General features: G+C 41.4%; 1 protein-coding gene across 2 annotated transcripts in view; it reads right to left on the reverse strand.

The window, feature by feature from the left end:
* trip4 (thyroid hormone receptor interactor 4) overlaps positions 1-21205 on the reverse strand; it is a 115185-nt gene extending 93980 nt beyond the window's left edge. The window contains exons 1-11 of one of the 2 annotated variants that reach the window (XM_023952878.1): positions 21020-21205; positions 17275-17453; positions 15181-15311; positions 13079-13297; positions 12922-13000; positions 12735-12840; positions 10911-11126; positions 10711-10834; positions 10448-10638; positions 10244-10368; positions 9316-9407 (exon numbers count right to left, since the gene is read on the reverse strand). In XM_023952878.1, coding sequence (XP_023808646.1) covers positions 9316-9407; positions 10244-10368; positions 10448-10638; positions 10711-10834; positions 10911-11126; positions 12735-12840; positions 12922-13000; positions 13079-13297; positions 15181-15311; positions 17275-17453; positions 21020-21099 — 1542 coding nt within the window. In that variant the 5' untranslated portion in view covers positions 21100-21205. Of the gene's footprint in view, positions 1-9315; positions 9408-10243; positions 10369-10447; positions 10639-10710; positions 10835-10910; positions 11127-12734; positions 13001-13078; positions 13298-15180; positions 15312-17274; positions 17454-21019 lie in introns of both variants that reach the window. The other variant, XM_023952874.1, reaches the window with a different exon arrangement.
* Between the last annotated feature and the right edge of the window lie 437 nt (positions 21206-21642).

A 21642-nucleotide genomic window follows, 5' to 3' on the forward strand; every position in this document is an offset into this window, starting at 1 on the left:
TGAGGTTTGGTTGGTTGTCGTCCAGAGCCTGGGGGCCCTGAGCTGAATGTATTCTACACACCACTGCAGAATCACATGATGTCTGACCTCCCTGCCATGGCAAACTGCCCAGCAAGGAAGAGGGAGGAAGAGGGAGGAATCTCAGCTCAGTGGTGTGTGACTGAGGTTGTGCAGAACAAGGCGCAAAGACAAAAAGATGCTCGACTGACGACACGTTTGCACGTCTGCTCAGCGAGCATAAACTGAATACTCTGCAGTGTCGTGCAATTTTGCTGCGCTGCAATGTAAAACAGCAAGAAAGCAAGGATAGAAGAGGGTGGGGGGGGAGGGGAACGAGAGCTAAAGATCTACACAATGCTACAGAGGAGAGAAGGAATTAAGGAAACAAGACTGCCTTTTAGGTTGTGTGTTTGCAGGAAGGCTTTCAGCATATAAATATCACATTACTGCACAAGGAAACGCAGGAATCAGTTGGAGCTTCCAGCCTGCCTAACGGGCATGGGAGCTCCACTCTGGAGGTCAGATGGAGAGCTAACGCAAATGGAATTCCACAGGAACCAGCACTTCTTTTAACAGATAAGTGCCTATGCACTTGGAGCTATGAGGCGTGGTGTAAGCCTGGTTTCACTTATCTCACATGTGTTAGTGTGCACACATCTATAGACCAGCAATCCATATCCAGTGCTACAATCAGACTACAGAGGCATGTGGTGGCTTTAAATTAAGTGATCTTGAAGACCCACTCATATGAAAATCGTGTTTTTGGTGTTTTTAACACGTTCTTATAGCTTTTTTTTATTAAGATGATGAAGACTTATATAAAGAAAATTAAGCTTAAAATTGAATATCAGGGTACTATATTTTTTAGAGTATAAGTTGCGTTTTTTTCCTGGTTTGGCAAAGGGTGCGACTTATACTCAGGAGCAACTTATATGTGATTTTTAAAAAATAAATATCGGCGCATATATTCGTTTTTTCCCCACTAAAGTGCTAATTGCCCGTTAGGGGTTGTTTTCCACAAACAATTGCTAGAGAGCAGAGTAGGTGTGTGTATCAGTCATTACTACCGACAGCAAGGCAGAAGAAAAGGGACCGTCCAAAACAAACATGGAGGAGAATCAGATTCTTCTCCTCCAGAACTTTTTGATATTTTTGTTATTTGCATCAAGACTTTATTATTCTTGTTTTTATTTATTTTCCTCCTTGGACTTATTCGGGACAGAGAGTAATCAAACTTGGTTACGGAGAGACGGAAGTACCGCTGAAAACGAAAACGCAGCTCCTGCAGTAGATGGTAAACCTCACTAAAAAAAAGGAGACTAAATGATCTCATGAACTCCGACATGGAGACGTGCCTACCGATGCTGTTGTGGAGCTCTTCCAAATAGGCCATGCTTCCGTGTAACGATGAGGGTAACAACTTAACCATAGCTTAAACAACAAAAGCGCCTACTTTATTAACACATTTTTAACAAGCATCAAGCATTGCAGAAGCATTGCATTGCTATAGTCAGGTGCGACTTATATATGATTCTCTCTTTTGTAACATGCTTTTTTCTGCTTCACACCCGAGTGACGTATGGTTTGAAAAATACGGTATTTCTTTATTTAAATCGTTGTGAATCAGGACCAGACGAAAAATGCTGTTTGAAAAAAGTTATATTTGTGACGTAGAAAATAAGGTGGCCGGGCCACAAGCTCCCTGCTCCGTTTCATTCTGGTGCATCCACTTATTAACAAATAGATCCATGTACGTCTTTGTTTTCCCTGTGTAAGATGGCAACTGGATCAAAACTGTATAGCTGGATAGCTCATATATTGCTTCACATTTTTTTTGTACCAGTACTGTTTGGCTGGGGGTGTAAGGGGCTGTAAGCTAGTGGGAAAGGGGGGGTGGGGTTGCTCCATGCCAACATTCTCGCCTACAACTCAAGAGGCAAATTTCTAATGAACTACTGCAGCTCGACAGAAACTACTTTCTAAAAAATGAGATTTTTTACTTTGGCAAAAAACGGCACAGTCATTGGTAAAATACGACTGGTAACAATTTTAAAATAGATCAAAGATGATTGGAGTCGGACTTTAAAGCTTTGGTAGTTAATATTCTAAGAACTGAATTACCACCTGTCGAGAAGACTTTAGCGCATTAGAAAAAGATAGAAAATCTGCTTAAAGTAAACATTTGGTTATATTTACCCTAATAGGGTTGCAGGCAATCGTTCCGTAAACAATTGCCAGCTTCTTTATGAGTATATTCTCTAAACCAGACTCTATCAAGCAGACGTATGTTATCCCAAAGTTCAGCCTGCAGCAAAACAACCAACTCCAGCATACCACACACAGCCAGAGAACCTCCAGTGACAAGACAAAACACAAGTCAAGCAACAGATGGTCTGGCTCTGAAAAAGCCCTGATCTCATCAACACTGAGTCAATCTGGGATTACAACAAGAGACAGAATACAAGGAGACAGCCAAAATCTACAGAGGTAGTGTTCTGCTCTGTACGACCCACCAGCCAAAGGGTGGCACCACTAAATATTAATTTGACTCTGTTTTATATATATATATATATATATATATATATATATATGTGGTGTGTGTTTGCTGCACTTTGCCTAACCCTTTGAGAGGATTATTCTGAAACCATTCATGATTGCATATGCGCTTACATGATTACTGCTACTTATTACAGGACCACACAAATAAATGACAAAATATCTCCTTGGTCCTCGCACTGGGGTCACTGCAAGGTCCATCAAAATTTCCATGAAAAAACAGCAATCTGTTCATTGTAAAGACGATTCAGGGATGTATGCAGATGATGCAGACACGTAAGTATTTCAAAAAAAAATTATGAAAAACTGAAAGCAGGAGTCTCTCGTTTTTACTGAATCCAATTTAGAAATCTTGAATTAGTGAGGATGTCGGCATGTACATAATTGATTTTTCTTCTTGTAAAGATGGTAACACTAATGCAACACCTTCATTTAAGCTCTGTTAAAACCTCATAGAGTGCCTTCTTTTCACACAAGGGGTTTTGATTTAACACAAAAGTCGAGATGTTACTCGCCTCTTTTAGACATGGTATGTGAGTCACTCACTTTACTTTGTTAGTCTGCTAAAGCGGCAGCATTCTGTCTTGGCTACATTTGCTCTCCTTGAATTCATTCAAGCACAAAGCACCAGCCAAATATGAATCGACCTTTTTTGTTTAATAAAAAAAGAAAAGCCTCAAGTTTCAATATAGATGCCATCTCCAGAACATGAGGATGACGAGTAGGACTAGTCGAAGCAAGAATGCCTATCCTTGAACGATGCATATAATATGTTCAGTCAGTCAGAACAAGGAACCACCTGATCCGGTTAATCAGAATCCATTAGGGTAGGAATGGTTAGAAAACACCAGATTTTAGCCACCAACTACATTTTCCATGATAAAAGAACACAACACTTTGAGAAAACTAGCTCCATTAGAACCCTTTTGAATGTACTGTAGCTTTCCATTCCAACACAGTGACAATGATGGAGATAGTGTTCTTGGATGGAGGTAGAAGTTCTCAGATCACAACAGTGTGCTTAGAGGTCCAATTAGACCTGCAAGGGTGTTTCAATCCAGAAACATTCTCAGCCAGTGTTTGCTTGGCCTGCCACACCCAACAGATATGGTAATATCTGTAATACCCATATAAAATAACAGTCTTTTCCACACAGTAGGGCACACTGGATCACAAGACGCACTGTCAATAAATGGTCTATTTTCAAACTCGTCATATCCAAGCTGCACTGAACTATAAGGCACATTAAGCAAGATATAAAAAGTGGTAACGCTAATGCAACACCTATCTCTGTCCAAAAAAGTCAGAGATAAGTCCGTCAGTCAATTAGACTTTATTAACTATGTTCACAGTAGCTCTAGAACTTGTTTGTAACACGCTACATTTTAGCCACCTTAGAACCGTTAGTTGCTAGCGTATTTAAAATAACACCCAACCTTGTTTGCAAAAAAAAAAAAAAGAAACAGATTGACATATTGACAGAGTCTCGTATTCCTCTCAAAATTGCCTGAACATCATGATCACAACCAGAACTAATCAGTTTTTAAGTCGCTCAGAATTTTTATTTATGTATTTATTTATTTTTGGTTCAGGCTTTTAGGTACGCTTTACAGTGTGGAAAAAATGTAATATTTATACAAGATTTCAGAGGAAAAGCACCAGGTACCATTTTTCAAGGTAGGAAACCATCATGTTCAGTTGGTTTCAGATTGATGGAACACAGCTCTGGTTCAAAAAGGGCTTAAAAACTGCTTCATTCAAGGGTCCAAGTCCACCATGACAGTTTGACAGTGACTCTGTAACTGACCCAGCTAAATAAAAACCAGCTGTCATTTTTGTTCAAACCTTACTAAAGTATTAAAACCTCACATTTATTTTTCATGTGGTGAAATAACACCAACTTTCCTCAATCTGTGGTTGTTACACCTGACAAAGGACGAGTGTGAAACCCGAGTCTACCATTGGGAGCCACTACTATCAATCAGTCACTACAAACCAGACCTCAAATATGTGTGTTATGTGTGAAACCTGTCCGGTATCAAGCTTCAACACAGCCGAGGTTAATAAAATATGTCTGTCTGTGAAACATTAAATACCACACACTGTGTTACAGTTACAGACCTATGTGTGTGACTCAACCAAACATTGCATCACTATGACAACATTTTACCGTGAAGAAATTCTTGGAGCCTGTAGATTAGATGCAGCACAGATAGAAAAAAAAGCTGTGCCTCTGTTTTTCCACATGAATTAACAGAACAAGGCACAATCAGGGCTTTCAGTCCCAGCACACCTGTCCAAAAGGTCAAACTGCGCTGACTTACAATCACCAAGATATTTCCAGCTACAGCTGCTGATGTGGTGTTTGGAGCAGGAGAAGAAATCAGACCCTTATTAGGGCTGTGGATTGATCCAATCAATTTTTACACCACAGGAGTGAGTTGATGGCGCAATTCAAGCTCTGTATGGGGTATGATGTGCCTTTGCCACTGGTTAAAGGCTCATATCCCATCAGTGCACACACAGACTAATGCTGGCCTTGCAATTTTGCAGCATAAATGCTTTTCTATATTGTTTTTTTCCTATAAAAGTTGTATAAAGCACAATTTGGACATTTGCCCAGCCTTTCTATAAAAAAAAAATTACTGATGCAAGACTTTAGTTGGAAAAAAAACCCCACAACATTTTTAATATTGGAGATCTAGGAGATATTCACTCACCACCCACTTTATTTGGTACAGTTTGCTAGTAACCAGTTTGGACCCCTTTTTGCCTTCAGAACTGCATTATTCCTTGGTAGCATCGATTCAACAAGATACTGGAAACATTCCTCTGAGAATTTGGTCCATATTAACATGATAGCATCACACAGTTGCTGCAGATTTGTCGGCTGTACATCCATGATGCCAATCTCCCGTTCTACCACATCCAAAAGGTGATCTATTTGGTTGAGATCTGGTGACTGTGGAGGCAATTTGAGTCCAGTGAACTCATTGTCATGTTCAAGAAACCAGTCTGAGATTATTCCAGCTTTATGACATGTCACACTATCCTTCTGGAAGTAGCCATACAAAGAAGGTACACTGTGGTCATAAAAAGATGGACATGGTCAGCAACAATACTTGGGTAGGCTGTGGCGTTGGCACCATGCTCAGTTGGTACCAAGGAGCCCAATAGTGCCAACAAATATCCCCCACACATGACACCACCATCAGCCTGAACCAATAATACAAGGAAGGATGGATTCATGCTTTCATGTTGCTGACGCCAAATTCTGATCCTACCATCAAAATGTTGCAGCAGAAATGGAGACTCATCAGACCAGACAATGTTTTTCCAACCTCCTATTGTCCAGTTTTGGTGAGTTTGTGTGAATTGTAGCCTCAGTTTCCTGTTCTTAGCTGACAGAAGTGGCACCCGGTATGGTCTTCTGCTGCTGTAGTCCATCTGCTTCAAGGATGTGTTTTGCGTTCAAAGATGCTCGTCTGTAGACCTCTGTTGTAACCAGTGGTTATTTAAGTTCTTGTTGGCTTTCTATCAGCTGGAACCAGTCTGGTCATTCTCCTCTGGAATCAACAAGGCATCGCCGCCCACAGAACTGCAGCTCACTGGAAATGTTCTCTTTTTCAGACCATTCTAGAGTTGGTTCTGGGTAAAAACCCCAGTGGATCAGCAGTTTCTGATATACTCAGATCAGCCCATCTGGCACCAACAACCACGCAGCGTTCAGTCACTCCAATTACCTCTCTTCTCCATTCTGATGCTTTGTTTGAACTGCAGCAGATCGTCCTGACCATATCTACATGTATAAATGGATCGTGTTGCTGCCATGCAATTGGCTGATTAGAAATTTGCATGGATGAGCAGTTGGACAGATGCGCCTAGTAAAGTGGCCAGTGATTGTAGATGTGGGAAGCCTTTGTGACGTGGTCATGGACAGTTTGATGGTTGTAGGGTTTTGTGACCAAAAAAACAAAGACCTTCAGTTTCGACTAAGCTTCTTTTAATCAATAGACTGTCAAATACAGTGATGCCAGATGAACAATTTCCTTAAATACGACCAAATCTTATTGTTTTAATCTTTATTAATTAACTCATGTTAAGAAATAAGAATTTGTAACCTACTCTTTTTTCCTCCTCTGAAGGATGGTGACAGCTCAGGCTCTAACCATCTCTAACCATTCCTGAGTGAGCATTGTGTGGGTTAGAATGGAGAAACAGAGCACACATCATAATGGTTTGCCAATTATCAGTAGCAAAGGGGGGCTGGGAGAGCTGGATAGAGAATGAGATTGTGAGGGGAGTGGATCAATACAACAGTCAGTTTTTAATGAGGGCAGGAATCCATCCAAGACAAGCAGAACAAATCCCTGCGCTGGCTTTTTCCGCTTGTTCTGTTCTGCCTGTCACAATAGTATTGCTGCTGTGGAGATGACTGGTGCAACGGCACCCCTAAAGGTGAACAGCTGCAACTGCACAAGATCAGCAATGATTAAGTGGCTTCAGTATTTACAACACCCTTTGGGAAGCCTCAGTGCTTCTCTCCTGATCCACCCACATTGCACTTTCCCTGAAGATTTCAAACATCACTTGAGATAGATTTAGAAGATCCAGAAGAATAATGGCTCACCACATCTCTTTTCACCACCTACAACTGCCAGCACAGTAAATCCCACATCTCGCCCACTCTAGCTTTACAGCGCGGATATTTGCAACTACGCACTAAGACAACATGACCCTATCCAACATTAAACATTGAACTTCTACATGGCTAATCGGCTCTCCGTTTTCCACAGAAAGGTGGACCTTAAATAACGGCTCTGCGCCATCACCAGGCGTTTGGCCGGGATAATCCGCTCTGGTTGCTGCACTTTTTTTTATGCATCTGCCTTTTCTTTTTCTAAAGAGGCCTTGTGTGGCGTGGGGGGCTTTATTTATGACTGCTCAGTGCCAGTGGACACACATACAGATACACACCCTTTCACAGGATGAAAGGCCACTCACACTGCCTGCAAACATGATTTTACAGCCCTGGGTGGAAGGAGCGGTGGAGGGGAGAATGAGGACAAAAGGGGGAAAAAAAACCTTAAATTTACAGGTCCCGGCAGTCAAAACGCAACCATGGAGCTGCACACATTTCAGTCTTTATAGAAGAAGAAAAAAACAAATAGAGTGATGAAAGACGTGTAAATGTACGGCATGTAAAAATTGTGCACTGTTTTTGAATTTTACCGAGAACTACAACACTTGTTTTTTTCTCTAACAATCTTAACACAAGCTAAGAACACCTGAACAAGTAAAACTCACAACACAGATTTTCTTGTGTCTACAAACAAAAAAATCATTCAAAACTCAGAGATTTGATCAATAAGTACACATAAAAGGGTTTTCGGATTGAAAATGTTTTAATCATAAAAAGTTGTTATCTTGCGAAATAACAACTTTTTATGATTAATAAATTATAAAAATAATAATAAATAATGATAAATCCCAGCAGATTCATTCTAACACCCACAGATCTTTTTACAAAGTGGGTTGTGGTAAAATCTCTTTATAAACACTACAAAGAATAATGTCAGACACAACTTATGAAGGTAAATAACTTTGGGTTACAGAAGGAAATGTGAAATGAAAATATGTAGAGCCCGAGCAGATCTCCACGCTACGTAGTTTGTCCAAGTGGGGCTACCGTAGTGTGACTTTATCCTCAGTCGAAAGGACCCCGAACGGTTATTGCAGGCCAAATGGTTATGGTGCCTACACCGGTACGAAGCCCATTGAAACGACTGTTGTTGTGAATTTGGGCTATATATATATAAATAAAATTGAATTGAATTTTAAGGGAGCAGCTTTTAATAAGCTGGGCTTCTGCCTGCTCCTTTTCAAACGTGTTTACACTGTTATTATTGTTGTTTTTACTATTATTTTTACTATTAGTATATATAAATGTGTATCATATAGATTGTCTTCTAATTATTAACCTGTTTGAAACAAATATAATAAATGTTCAATAACAAAAAAGTGGGTTAGATGGCAAAGAAATCTGATCTTACTAGTTGATGTCAAACAAGTCCCTTGATGTGTGCTTTTTTCCCTAAAAAATGATCATTTTCAGTGGAATTACTCTTGTAGAAATACAATAATGGCCCAAAAATATAGAAAAAAAAAAGTACAAAAAAAAGAAGAGCAGTCTAAATGGGAAAGCATGACACACAAAAGACTAACACAAAGAAAATCCATTTTGACAAAATGACAATGATTTAGAGAGTGAGTCTGGATGAATTACTGAATTGGGGGACATCATTTTCAGGTTTATAAGGCAGCTTTGAGCATATATGCAATGGAGCAGAGAGTCACAGTTTTTCACATTGTCATATCAGTGTGTGTTTAACATTTAAAGTGGGATCCCGCTGAAGCAACACCCAGCACTGTGGAGGAGGGGAAGGGGGCAGAAGAATGGGTCCTGTTAGTTTTGTTCTAAGGTGTGTGCTGCCCCTAGTGGGACACAGAGTAATCTGTCAGACTGTTTGCTGTTAAGGTGCTTCCTGACCTCTGCAGGTGGGCAGCAGTACTGCATCTGCCTCTCATAACTTGCAATTCTAAAACACATGGTTATTGAGGTCAGATTTGCTGACACTTCATTTAAGCCTGGAAACATGACTCACAGATACTTCAGATAAAAACATTCCCCTCCGTGTGACGGCTGCAAGGTGGAGTGGCATTGTGGTGATTTAACTTAGAATAAGAGTATGAACTGACCTGGTCCCTAAACTGCTGCTGGGAGAGGCAGTCTGTCACATTTATGCAACCCAACAGGCAGCCAGCGGGATAGTCTTTAGGAAACTTGATTTCTGCAGAAAAAAGCAGAGAAATGACTGATTGTTGACAGCATCTGTAACAAAAGATAACGTTCTTTGCTGCAGGAATGTAAAACCTAACTTTGCTCTGACACAAATAAAGGACTTATGCATTCTAAAATTAAGGATTACAATGTGCAAAAACCTTCTCTTTTTCACATTTTTCACTTTGTTTCCAGATGATCAAATACTGATTTGACCATCCAGGAATGGTGATGGAAAACATTCACAATCAACCATGTCAAAGTCTCCAATGAAATAACTCCACACTTTTTTAAAGATTGGTTCATTTGAATGAAATATTATGAAAGTCTGTTAAATATTTTTAAAACCATCAGCATTAAAGCTCAATTCCACTGACGTGCAAAATGGAGATGATCTGAGCTTTTCTTTTTTTTAATTTGATTTGGAATAATGCCAACAATGACAGCAAGTCATGGGGGGTTTTGTTTAGAAAAACAAAAAACTCTTAATAATGTAAAAACACAATTGTGATTCAGTTTTTTTACTCTCTGATCCCTAATATTTTGTGGTGATGACCTACATCACAGTTAAAAAATAAAATAAAGTCAAGTATCACTTGAACATAAGAAACCTGATCAAACAATGCTATCTTTTGGAAAACACCTGATAAACCAGTAACATTTGCATTTCTACAAGCGGTGGCTGGTTGGCTCAGTTGGCTGGAAACAACAACAGCTAGTACTTCCACAGTACTATGCTGTAATATTTTGAATCTGCTGTAGCTGAGAAAACATTTTTGGAGAGTTTGTTTGTAAGATACAGCGGCTTCACACAGCTTATCAATCAGTTTCAAACCGTGCACACACCTTTCTTAGAAAGACGTCGGTACATTTCCTCCACTTCAGCGATCTCTTGAGGTGTGGGTTTTTTGGCTGCGGCTGCAATCCAAAGTCGACCTCGATGTGAAGTGTACCAGGTCCTGCCTTCTACCCTATACAAGAACACATACAGAGGAGTCACATCTGCTGTCATTGTCCAAAAAGATGAATGCACGTCCAGCTGTGTCTCACTTCTTGATGCCCTTGACCAGCAGTGAGGCCCACGGCTGATGCATGCTGAGGCACCAGCCTCCGTCAGAGATCTCCTGCAACTCTTTGTCTTGGAGCCGCAGCCTGCGACGCCCATTCCCCTCCTGGTCCTCCACACTCACTCGTTGCTTCATGGAGCCGCTGTGGTTTTCACCACCTCCAACATCCACCCACTAAAGGAGGAATTTACAGAAATAAGTACAAGCAAGCATGAACCGCACACTTGCACCCAGTAAATAACATGCCTGTGGCGCCGCCTGTCGGAGGTCTGGGTTGATCAGCCCACTGATGTTCTTCCTTCCACCTGGACTGCCGGAGAACTCCTTTGACTGGGGTTCATTGTTCATGGCATGAAGAGTCTCATCCAATCTGAAAGTTAAGGTAAAAAAAAAACATTTACAAACAACCAAACATCTCCGCCTGTTCAGATGTTGGATTTTCCTACTTTTTATAATATGCATCCATATTGTTTCCGTCATCAATCACTTGTCTCCCAGCAAAGTCCAGCGTGATCTTCCTGTCCTTGCGAGATGCATGACGAAGCTCCCTCAGCTCCTCCTCCTTCCTCCTCAGCTTCTCTCTCTCACCAGGGGAAAGCCACTGATTGGATTCGGTTGCAAAGTAATCAGCCTCATCATCCAGAACCTGGGTTCTCCTCACACTGGATTTAAGGTTGGAAGTAAATCACAGAACAAGTTATGGAAAATTTGATAGAGCCCATGTAAAGTAGAGTCACACTCCGATCATCTTTTGATCTATTATCAAATGGTTCTTTTAATTATGATTGTGCTGTTTTTAAGCCAAAGTAAAAAAAAACTGTGTCGTTTTCTAGGACATAGTTTCAGTAGAGTGGTGGGAGTTCATTAGGAATCTGTCTTTGGTTCTTTTTTATCTTGTTTTTTTAAACTTAGCCTGTCTAGCAGCTGAGCAAACATATAAAAGCTGAAGAAAAGATAATCCCAGAACCACTCGGAGGGAGTTAATGAATGACCTGCGGAGAGCTGGGACCAAAGTAACAAAAACTACCATCAGTAACACGCTTCACCGCCAGGGACTCAAATCCTGCAGTGCCAGACGTGTCCCCCTGCTAAAGCCAGTACGTGTGCAGGCCCGTGTGAAGTTTGCCAGAGAGCATTTTGGATGATCCAAAAGAGGACTGGGAGAATGTCCTATGGTCAGATGAAACCAAAATAGAACTTTTTGGTAAGAACTCTGCTCATCGTGTTTGGAGAAGAAAGAAAGCTGATTTGCATCCAAAGAACATCATACCTACTGTAAAGCATGGGGGTGGAAACATCATGCTATGGCGCTGTTTTTCAGCAAAGGGAGCAGGACGACTGATCCGTGTAAATGGAAAGAATGAATGAAGCAAAGAATGGCTAGATTTTGAGTGAAAGCCTCCTTCCATCAACAAGGGCATTGCAGATGAAATGTGGCTGGGTCTTTCAGCATGACACGAAGGAGTGGCTTCAGGAGAAGCACTTCAAGGTCCAAGAGTGACTTAGCAGATCTCCAGATAAAACCTCATAAAAAATCTCTGTAGGGAGTTGAAAATCTGTGTTGGCCAGCGACAGCCCCAAAACATCACTGCTCTAGTGGAGATCTGCATGGAGGAATGGGCCAAAACACCTGCAACAGTTGGTAAAAAACCTTGTGAAGACTATTATATCTAACAAGGTATTGAATTGAACTTTTGTTATTGACCAAATACTTAGTATCCACCACAATTTACTAATAAATTCTTTAAAAAGTCAGACAATTTGATTTCCTGCATTTTTTCTCTCATTTTGTCTTGAGGTATACCTATGATGAAAATTACAGGTCTGTCTTATCTTTTCAAGTGAGAGAACATGCATAACTGGTGGCTGACTAAATACTTTTTTGCCCCCTTTGTCTGAGCTGGGAACTGGCTCAAACTCTATGGCTAGATAGCCCCAATATTGCTCACCATTCTTGTTCCACCACTAACGGTAGGTTGGGGGGTGGGAGGGGCTGCCAGCTAGCTGTAGACGTACGCCATGCCAACAGTCGCGCCCAAAACTCAGAGGTGAATTTCTAACAAACTCCTGCTGCTCTACAGAAACTATGTCCTAGAAAACGATACTGGTTTTTTGATTTGCGGTAAAAACGGCCTGATCATAATTAAAGAAGCACTGGAAAGCTTTAACAATAGATCAAAATAAGATTGGAGTAGAACTTTAACTGAAATCCACATTAAAGAAGGTAAGGAGAATGTCTTCCTGGACTAAATTAACTCTTTACTTCACACCTATTTCTGTCAAATTCCAGCAGTTTGTCTTTGTGCTGAATTGCTTTCTCCAAACCATCTTTTATCTTGGCATCTTGATGTGGAAGGAGTTCTCTTTCTGCACAATCTGTCAAAACAAAATCAAATTTAGAGTTAAACTCTCCACAGCTTTCCCTGGCATTTTTGACTGAGTAGCTCGGACTCTCACCTCCCATGAGTTTCTTTCTGAGTTTTTGGCTTTTGTTAGAGTCTCGTTGTAAAATCGCCTGCTCGTCTGCTGTGCAAACCTAAATCAGAAAAAGAACTTTTTCTCAAAAAAAAGAATGAAATTAGATGCAAAGAAGTGGCTAAAGTAGGCGTTTTACCAGGCTTCCACAGAAGAGGCACGGTCCTGAACCCTCCTGTTCGCACACAATACGCCCACAGCTGAGACAGTTGTTGACGAGTTTGTGCTTTTGAGCAAGGCACTCACAGGGATATCGGCCTGGGAGTAGAACAGCCAACTTGTCCTGGCCCTCTTTGGCATAGAGATTGACAAACTTTGATTTCTTCTTTCCTGAAGAAGAACTATTGTGTTCCTGAGCCTGGAATCACAACAACATGGACACAATTATTCAGACAACAATTTACACAATAAACATATAAAATTGGAGATTTTTATTTATTCTGTATTCTTTATGGTATAAGAGAAAATCTGTTGATTTGTGGAAAAGTAATCTTCACATGACGACAACCCTATAATACCAGAAAGAGAAACAGAAAATGCATTGATAAAGATTTAGCCCCAAGACAACGGTACTCAAAGTCTTATAAAGGCTACCAACAAAAGAATGAAGGTATTGGCTCTGCTAGTTCATAAGGAGAACTCAAAAATTCAAATTAACAGCATCTTAGACTGGAATCAATGTCAAATACTTCATGAAGTGTAACCCAGCAAAAGGTTTTACAGGTGTATGTGCCTCTATCATTGACAGTAAATGAGAACTGGACTGAGCAACCCCTCCCCCTCCCGTTCCAAATAGGAAGTATCTGCTGGTCCCAAAAAGCAGAAATTCCATAGACTTCTATTGAGAAATAAACAGCTATTACTCAGTCATTCTGTTAATCCCAATAACCATTCTTGCTCTGCCTTTTATTAATATGTTCTTGATAATCCTATCATTCAGGTTATAAACTGACCAATCAGATGCCTCAATAAACGTAGGTGGCCTTGTGTCGACCGTTTAAAGTGTTTGACTGACAGCCCCGCTTTCAGTGGATTAGGTGTGGCTTAATATGCTCACTCCTGATTGGAGAGAGTGGCTGCCATTGAAATGTAGGTGGACCAATTACAGCTTACTAAGGACGTCTGGCTCCAACATGGCGAAGGACATAACGGGGGGAAATGGCGGCGGAATGAAGGACAGAAGAGAAACCCTATGGGTGTGAAGGGAAATTCTTTTTGGGAGAGATTTGCTACAATGAAGCCAGAAATGAACCAAAACACAGTTTGTAGCAGGGGAGGCCAAATCCAGGCCTCGAGGGCTGGTGTCCTACATGTCCTATATTTCCAACCATCCTGCCATTAAACACACCTGATCCAGGTGATCAACAGCAGATAAGGCAGGGTTTCTGGAAAACTAGCAGGAGGCCGGCCTTCGCAGCCTGGATTTGGGGATCCCTGGTTTATAGTCTGGAGGAGCCATTTCACACAGAAGAAAAAACTAGTGGAAAATCAGTTTGATCCCCAAATGAACCCGCTCAGGGGATTTTATTAAGTCTGAGCTGGATATTTGTGACTTCTTAAATCAGGGAAAAACTCAATGATCCAAGGAAAGTTTGCTGTTCATTACAGAGGTTCCTCGCTGTATCGCGGTTCATTATTCGTGGTCTTGCTGTAGTGCAGATCTTTTTCGGTGTCATTTTACATGCTTTTCTTTAAGGGTGCACCGTGTTCTGGGTCTTGATTGGTTGTAGACTATTGTCAATCAATCTCCTTAATGCCATGTCTCCTGTACAGAATGCATTCAGTTTGACAAATTTAAATAAATCTTCAATCGTGATCAGATCTTTGTTTTCATTCTACAATACTAGACTTTTTTTCCTATGACGGTTTTAATTTAGAGTTAAAACAAGAGAAAAAAGTGTGAAAAAGTTCATGTCTGTCTGAGAAAAGTGTAGAAAATGGGTAGTGAGGAGTTTAAAATAAAAACCATCTGTAATCCTACACCTGTCACTGGTTATTTTTAGATTTTAATCCCTGCGATAAACAAGGGAACGCTGTACAGATTAAATTCTTAAGCATACTTTGCATTGATTGAAGATTAGTAAAAATTATATAGGTTTTTATCTCAGCTCTTGCTTCCATAAAAACACTATAAAGTAGGACTTATGTTAGGCCACAACTGTAGGGTTCATTTTCCTCCCAACTTCTACTTTATCCAAATGGAATGAAGGACCAAGAAAATGTGTGTCCCTGTGTGCTCACCCTTATCAAATCGATGGGCGTCTTCACTGCTTCGGGCTCAGGTTCCTTTATGGTCGCAGTCACCATTTCCTGTTTGTTACGTCCTTTGCGTTTAGCCTTTTTTTGAGTGTCTTTAGACCAGTCTTGCAGTTCTAAAAAGTTACAGATAACATGAAATATAATGCAGATAATTCATAATGTTTAAGACAAACTACTTCCACAGAACATACAAGAAATGTTTCAGGAAAGAGGAGGAGGTTTACTAATCAATTAACTTATCAAATGAGAGTCCTATAGGAAAAATGTACAGACAATCATGACTTTGTGACATTGTTTTGGTACACTGATTGCTTTTTTCCCCCTTTTATCTTTAATTTTTTTGTGTTGCTAAGAATGAAAATATCTTTAAAATGTAAAAATGTAAGATTAAATATAGTAAAACTGGGGGTGAGAATTAATAAGATATTTGTTCTATTTAGTACTTTTTCGAGCATTTTATATCTTTACCGTGTTTATTTACCTGTTTTATTTTGTGTTTGAAAAAGAAAGGCTATCAAGCAATCAGAGGGTGTGTGGATCAGGTGTTTGTTGTGAGACAGGTGTGTGAAAAGTTTTTGGCTAAGGGGAGGGAGGTGTTTTGGGCATTCATGGATTTAGAGAAGGCGTATGATAGGATTGATAGAGAGGCGTTGTGGGTGGTGTTGAGTATGTATGGTATTGATGGTAGATTGTTGGAAGGTGTGAAGAGTTTTTATAGACACAGTAGAGCGTGTGTGAGAGTGGGAAATAGCATGAGTGAGTGGTTTCCTGTGAGGGTTGGTCTGCGTCAGGGATGTGTGATGTCTCCGTGGTTGTTTAACGTGTATATGGATGGTGTGGTAAAAGAGGTGAATGAAAGGGTGTTGGGTATGGGTGTGAGCATGATAAATACTGACGGCAGTGAATGGAGTGTGAATCAGCTGCTGTTTTGCAGATGATACTGCACTAGTGGCTGACTCAGAAGAGAACTTGGGACGTCTGGTTGAGGAGTTTGGAAGGGTGTGCGACAGAAGGAAGTTGAGAGTGAATGTGGAAAAGAGTAAGGTGATGAGGTGTACGAGGTTAAAGGGTGAACGCAGATTGAATGTGGCATTAAATGGGGGGTTGTTGGAAGAGGTAGAGTGTTTTCAGTATTTGGGGTCGTGTGTCTGTGTGGATGGTGGAATAGGGGGAGAAGTAGAGTTTAGAATGAATGAAGTATGAAAGATATGGGGGGGAATGAAGAGAGTGTTTGAATGTAGGTCACTGGGAAAGGATGCAAAAAGGAGATTGTATGAGGGTGTGGTGGTGCCTGCAGCGTTATATGGGGCTGAAACATGGAGTCTGAAAGTGGTGGAAAAGAGGAAGCTGAATGTAGTTGAGATGAGATGTTTGAGGAGTATGTGTGGTGTGACGCGTATGGATCATGTGAGAAATGAAGTTATCCGAGAGAGAACTGGTGTGACGCGAGAGTTGGCCTATGGAGCAGAGCAAAAGGCACTGGGATGGTTTGGACATGTTGAAAGAATGGACAGGGAGCGATTGGTGAAAAAGGTATATGAATCTGATGTGAGTGGAGTGGAAATGAGAGGAAGACCGCGAATGGGATGGACAGAGGGTGTAAGAAGAGCGTTGAATGCAAGAGGGATGACTGTGGTGCAGGGGAGAGAGGCTGCTCAGGACAGGGATGGGTGGAGAGAGTTTGTGTATGGATGAATGGATGGGTGTGGTAGAGGTCTGGTCTTGGGATGAAGCGGCAAGGGGAAACCAGCCTTGGCTGAGGCCCTGCAGTGGAGGTGCCCACACTGGGCTGTGCAGCTGACCCTGGTGCAGTGTGGTGTGGCTTAGACCAGATCTCAGACCAGTCGCACGCACACACGCACTCACGCACTGAAGGAGGAGGGTTTGGGGAAGAGACAGAGGGAGCTAAAATTGTGTGCCTTGTCTAGGCTACCCCACCTTGGTGGGACACAGCCTTGGTAAATAAAAAAAAAAAAAAAATCAAGCAATCAATAAAATAGATATTAATATTACAGTTAGAAACTGTAAACAAGGAACATGGAAAATACCAACTAAAAATGTATTTTTCTCCGTTACCTGGTGACACCGATTCTTTCAGAAGAAAAAGACTGGTGGTGTCTGAGGTTTGTCTTTTGGACCTCATCCATCTGCTGAGGAGCTCATCAATAAACTGTCTTTTAGTCCCATCAGTGCCCTGCAGGAGATCTCCCACATACTCTTCAATTTCCTCAGCTTTCTCAATGGACAGAATGTACCTACAGAGCAAAAGTACAAACCAACACGTTCAACACAGAAGCTCAAAACATTAAGAAACTTGAGCGACACATTTACGAGTTCAAGCTATATGCTAAGAGTGAGCGTGACATTGACTCCCTGATCCACACCACCAGGATCTACAGTACTGACATTAGGATGTCATTCGGGCTCGAGAAATGCAGCCGGATGGTGACAAAGAGAGGCAAGGTAGTCCACACAGGAGGGGTCTCACTCCCAGAAGGAACAAAAGCAGACATTGAGGACGGTTACAAGCACCTTGGAATCCCACAGGTAAATGGCAACCTGGAGCAGGTAACAAGGAAAGCTGCAACAGCTAAATACCTCCAACGAGTAAGGCAAGTCCTGAGAAGCCAGCTCAATGGCAAAAATAAGACCCGGGCAATAAACAGCTACGCACTGCCAGTTATCAGATACCCTGCAGGAATAATAAGATGGCCAAAGGAAGAGATACAGACCACGGATGTTAAAACACGAAAGCTCCTCACCGTGCATGGAGGGTTCCATCCCAAATACAGCACCCTGAGACTGTATGCTAGCCGCAAGGAAGGAGGCCGAGGAATAGTGAGCGTAGAAGCCACTATCCAGGATGAAACATCCAAGATGCATGAGTACATCAAGCTCAAGGCCCCAACTGACAGTGTGCTCAGTGAATGTCTCAGGCAATGGAGAGCAGAGGATACAGTGCTGGAGGACAGATCCTCATGGGAGGACAAACCCCTGCATGGGATGTACAACCGGACCATAACTGAAGTGGCTGATATCAAGAAGTCCTACCAATGGCTAGAAAGGGCTGGCCTACAGGACAGCACTGAAGCGCTCATACTGGCAGCCCAGGAACAAGCCCTGAGCACCAGAGCAGCTAACAGAACAGAACCAGAACAGCTAAGACACTGCGCAAGGCCCTCAAGCTCCCAGGCCTCTGGTAGAGGACCAGAGCTTGGGTGAGCTTTAAGTAGAACTAGAACGCCCAGGATTTTTCACTCCCCCTGCAGCGTCCAGAGCACAGCCAAATGGCTGGGTGGCTCGAAATGACTAATTCAACAGCCTTCAATTAGCCACCTTTCATTTGTAAATGCAGCACCAACTACCCGATCATCTGGATGAAGACATGTCCTAGCTAACCACATTCTTTACTCAGATCAGGGTGGGGGAGGTTTTTCTGCTTCAAAAGAGCCTCCAAGCTCTGACAAACTTTGATTCCCAGTTTGTCAACTGAAAAACCAAGATGCCTTATTTTTACTACCCTGAGCAGACATTGAAAATGATCCTGGAGCAAGTCAACCCATTTGACTCTGAGGGAGAAGAGATAGTCCTTCAGCTGGACTCAGACTGATATTTCTTTTGATAAGATTTCATGAACATCTTGTTCTCATTTGCTGATTCTAGCAGTTGTCTATCCATTTATTTTCTGTGCCTGCTCATCCTGGTCAGGATCACAGGGGTCTGCTGGAGCACATCCCAGCTAGTCACAAGCAACTGGGGAGGGGTACACCCTGGATGGGTCACCAGCCCATTGCAGGGCCACATAGATAAATAACAGGGCACACTCACATACACACCTATGAGAAATTTAGTCATTTAATTTAAGCACATGTTTCTTGGACTGGGGAGGCAAAGGAGGCCAATTTGACATGTTTTGGAATTTATAGTTTCAACTAGAATTCAACAAAAAAAAAAAATAAATAAACAAGTGAAACAACATATTTACATTGCTGAAGGTTTTCATTGCTCAGATCTCAGAAATCAGTTCACAGATGAGATTTCATTGCCATCAGAAAAGAGAGGACCACAGAGAGGAGACACACTGCGCCAACAGAAAAAGCAAAAGATGGCACGATGTGGCATTCAGAGAAGGTTGGGAGGCCTCTCCATCACAGCCCAATTGAATGTTACACTGCTGAGGAAGAGCCTACTGCTTTGGTCAGAAGTACAGTGTCGACTCGCTTACAGAGTTTTCTGTGTTTCCTCACTCTGAACATGCTTCAGACTGTGTTGTTCAGCATGAACGTCAGACAGAAGATGACAGCTGGTTCATGGCCCTCCCTGAACTAATGGGGTTCATTGCCATCCTCCTTGTGAGGGGGGGGATAAAACTTCCATCCATGCAAAATGCAAGATGCAAAATGGTTGGCGAAAATGGGAAATCCACTGATCTAAAAAAAACTATGGTCAGAAACCACTTCAAAGATATCATGCAGCATTTACACTTTGATGTCTAGGGCACACGCATGGAACAAGTTGGGACTGACAGGTTTCCTGCAATCTCCAATGTTTGTGGGTTTGTTGTTGCCAAATGCATCAAACTTTCAACCCAGGCAAAATTCACTGGGAGCTTCCAGAATCAGTAAAACACCTTGCACAGGTACATGCGGGAGCTGAGAAGGCGAAAAAGGAATACCGTTTTTGGTGACAAGCTCCCATACCTGGCAAAGGGAAACGGGCAATATGCCAAGTGAATAGTCAGTGCAAGAACAATAATGCCAGAGTGTGGTTTGTTGATTGCTACAAGTATACCATGTGGCAAATGCAGAAAGGAGATTTTGGGGCAGTACCAAGTATGCACAGACAAGTAGTGGGTTGAAGATATGACTTTGACCACATGATTTCTTTGCTTCAATATTTCAGTATTATGTCGGTAAAGAAGTGTCTGTTGTGCATGAACGATAAATCTCAGCCAAAAAAGAAAAACCAAACTGTGGAGACCTCTTACAAGAAGTGACAGAGGTGAGGGGAAATAGTGAAAACTTGCGGAGCCACTTGGCTTGTCCTTTTTGCATGCCAAAAGAACAACCTAATGGCTGTGCTGTTCATGTGCAAACTATGTTGAAGGCTGCTCTTTGGGCATGTAAATTTTAACTAATCCAGCCACTTGGCTGTCCCTTGGATATTGTAGGTAGAAAAGCCAAATGGCTGCCCTACGGACGTTCTAGTAGATACATGCAAAAAAGGAAACACTAAATAAAACAAAACACAGACGGCCCTCTCTCTGTGCAATGACATTGCTTAAAATCTTCTTTCAAGAGTTTGTTTTTAATCACGTTTTTTAATAGTTTCGTGTTAACCTTCTAAAAATGGTGTTATGGCCAAAGAGATAGATTTATGAGTCTTAGCCTGAACTGATAAGCAACTTGAACTCAATGTAAACCAAAACTGTGAAAACAAATCTGCTTTCAGACCAAAACCTGCCAAACATCTGGCCTGTTATGTCGACGTTCAAGACTGCTGAGACGTATAGCACAGGCACACATCACTGTTCCACCTTTAACACTTTACATAGTGTTATGGGTTTGTTTTTAGTTGCTTGTTGTTAAACTGTCATCTGTCTGAGCAGCAAATGAAAGCTGTGACTTGGTTGGAAAGGCGAGTCAGTCAGGGAAGAATTAACAAAGACGATATTTTTCTCGCACTCATATTCTAACTTTATAAACAGGAGATAACAGGCCCTAAATAATGCTAACAAACTTACTAGCTGCTTAGTAATGTGAGTGCTAACGTGTTGTAGGAAAACCAAGCAATAAACGTCACGAGCATTAAAACGACTCACTGTACGATGTCTTCGCTCGCATCCAAACCAAATTTATGGTGTAACTGGTCCACACACCACTGCAACAAGGAATCCGACATTGTGTTCAAATTAAGCGACGATTACTATAATATCTGGTTAAGTCAAAGCTAGATATTTCAAGATGTTTCCACACGGTAAATTCACAAAGACGTACAGAGCATCGCAGATTTGAATCCTGAAGAAACTAGGGGGAGATGTTTAAAGGTTCCGTAATTCGACCTTATCCCCCGGGGATATTTTTTTTAGACGCCTGGGAAAATAAAACACGTAGTTTAAACCTCTATGTAGCAGTTCAGTTGACCCTTCCACGGTTTTAAGATGAAAATTATGCTAATTATTAAATTAATACAAATGAATGTTCTAGTTTCTGCTGAAACCTTGCAGGCTGCTGTGCTTTGTGTGGTCACTAGATGACAGTTTTGTCTCAGAGTTTCATGCCCTGTTGTTGAACAGAGAGCAGAGCAGAGCACTGTGAGGACATTACATATCATAAACCATGACAATTTAACTTTAGAAAAATCGTTTTAAAATAATTATATTAGGTATGTGATACTATAAATGCAGGAAAGTTCTATTCTACGAAATTCTTTAATATCCTATGA

Source organism: Oryzias latipes, chromosome 3 (genome assembly GCF_002234675.1).
Source record: "Oryzias latipes chromosome 3, ASM223467v1".
Taxonomy (NCBI): domain Eukaryota; kingdom Metazoa; phylum Chordata; class Actinopteri; order Beloniformes; family Adrianichthyidae; genus Oryzias; species Oryzias latipes.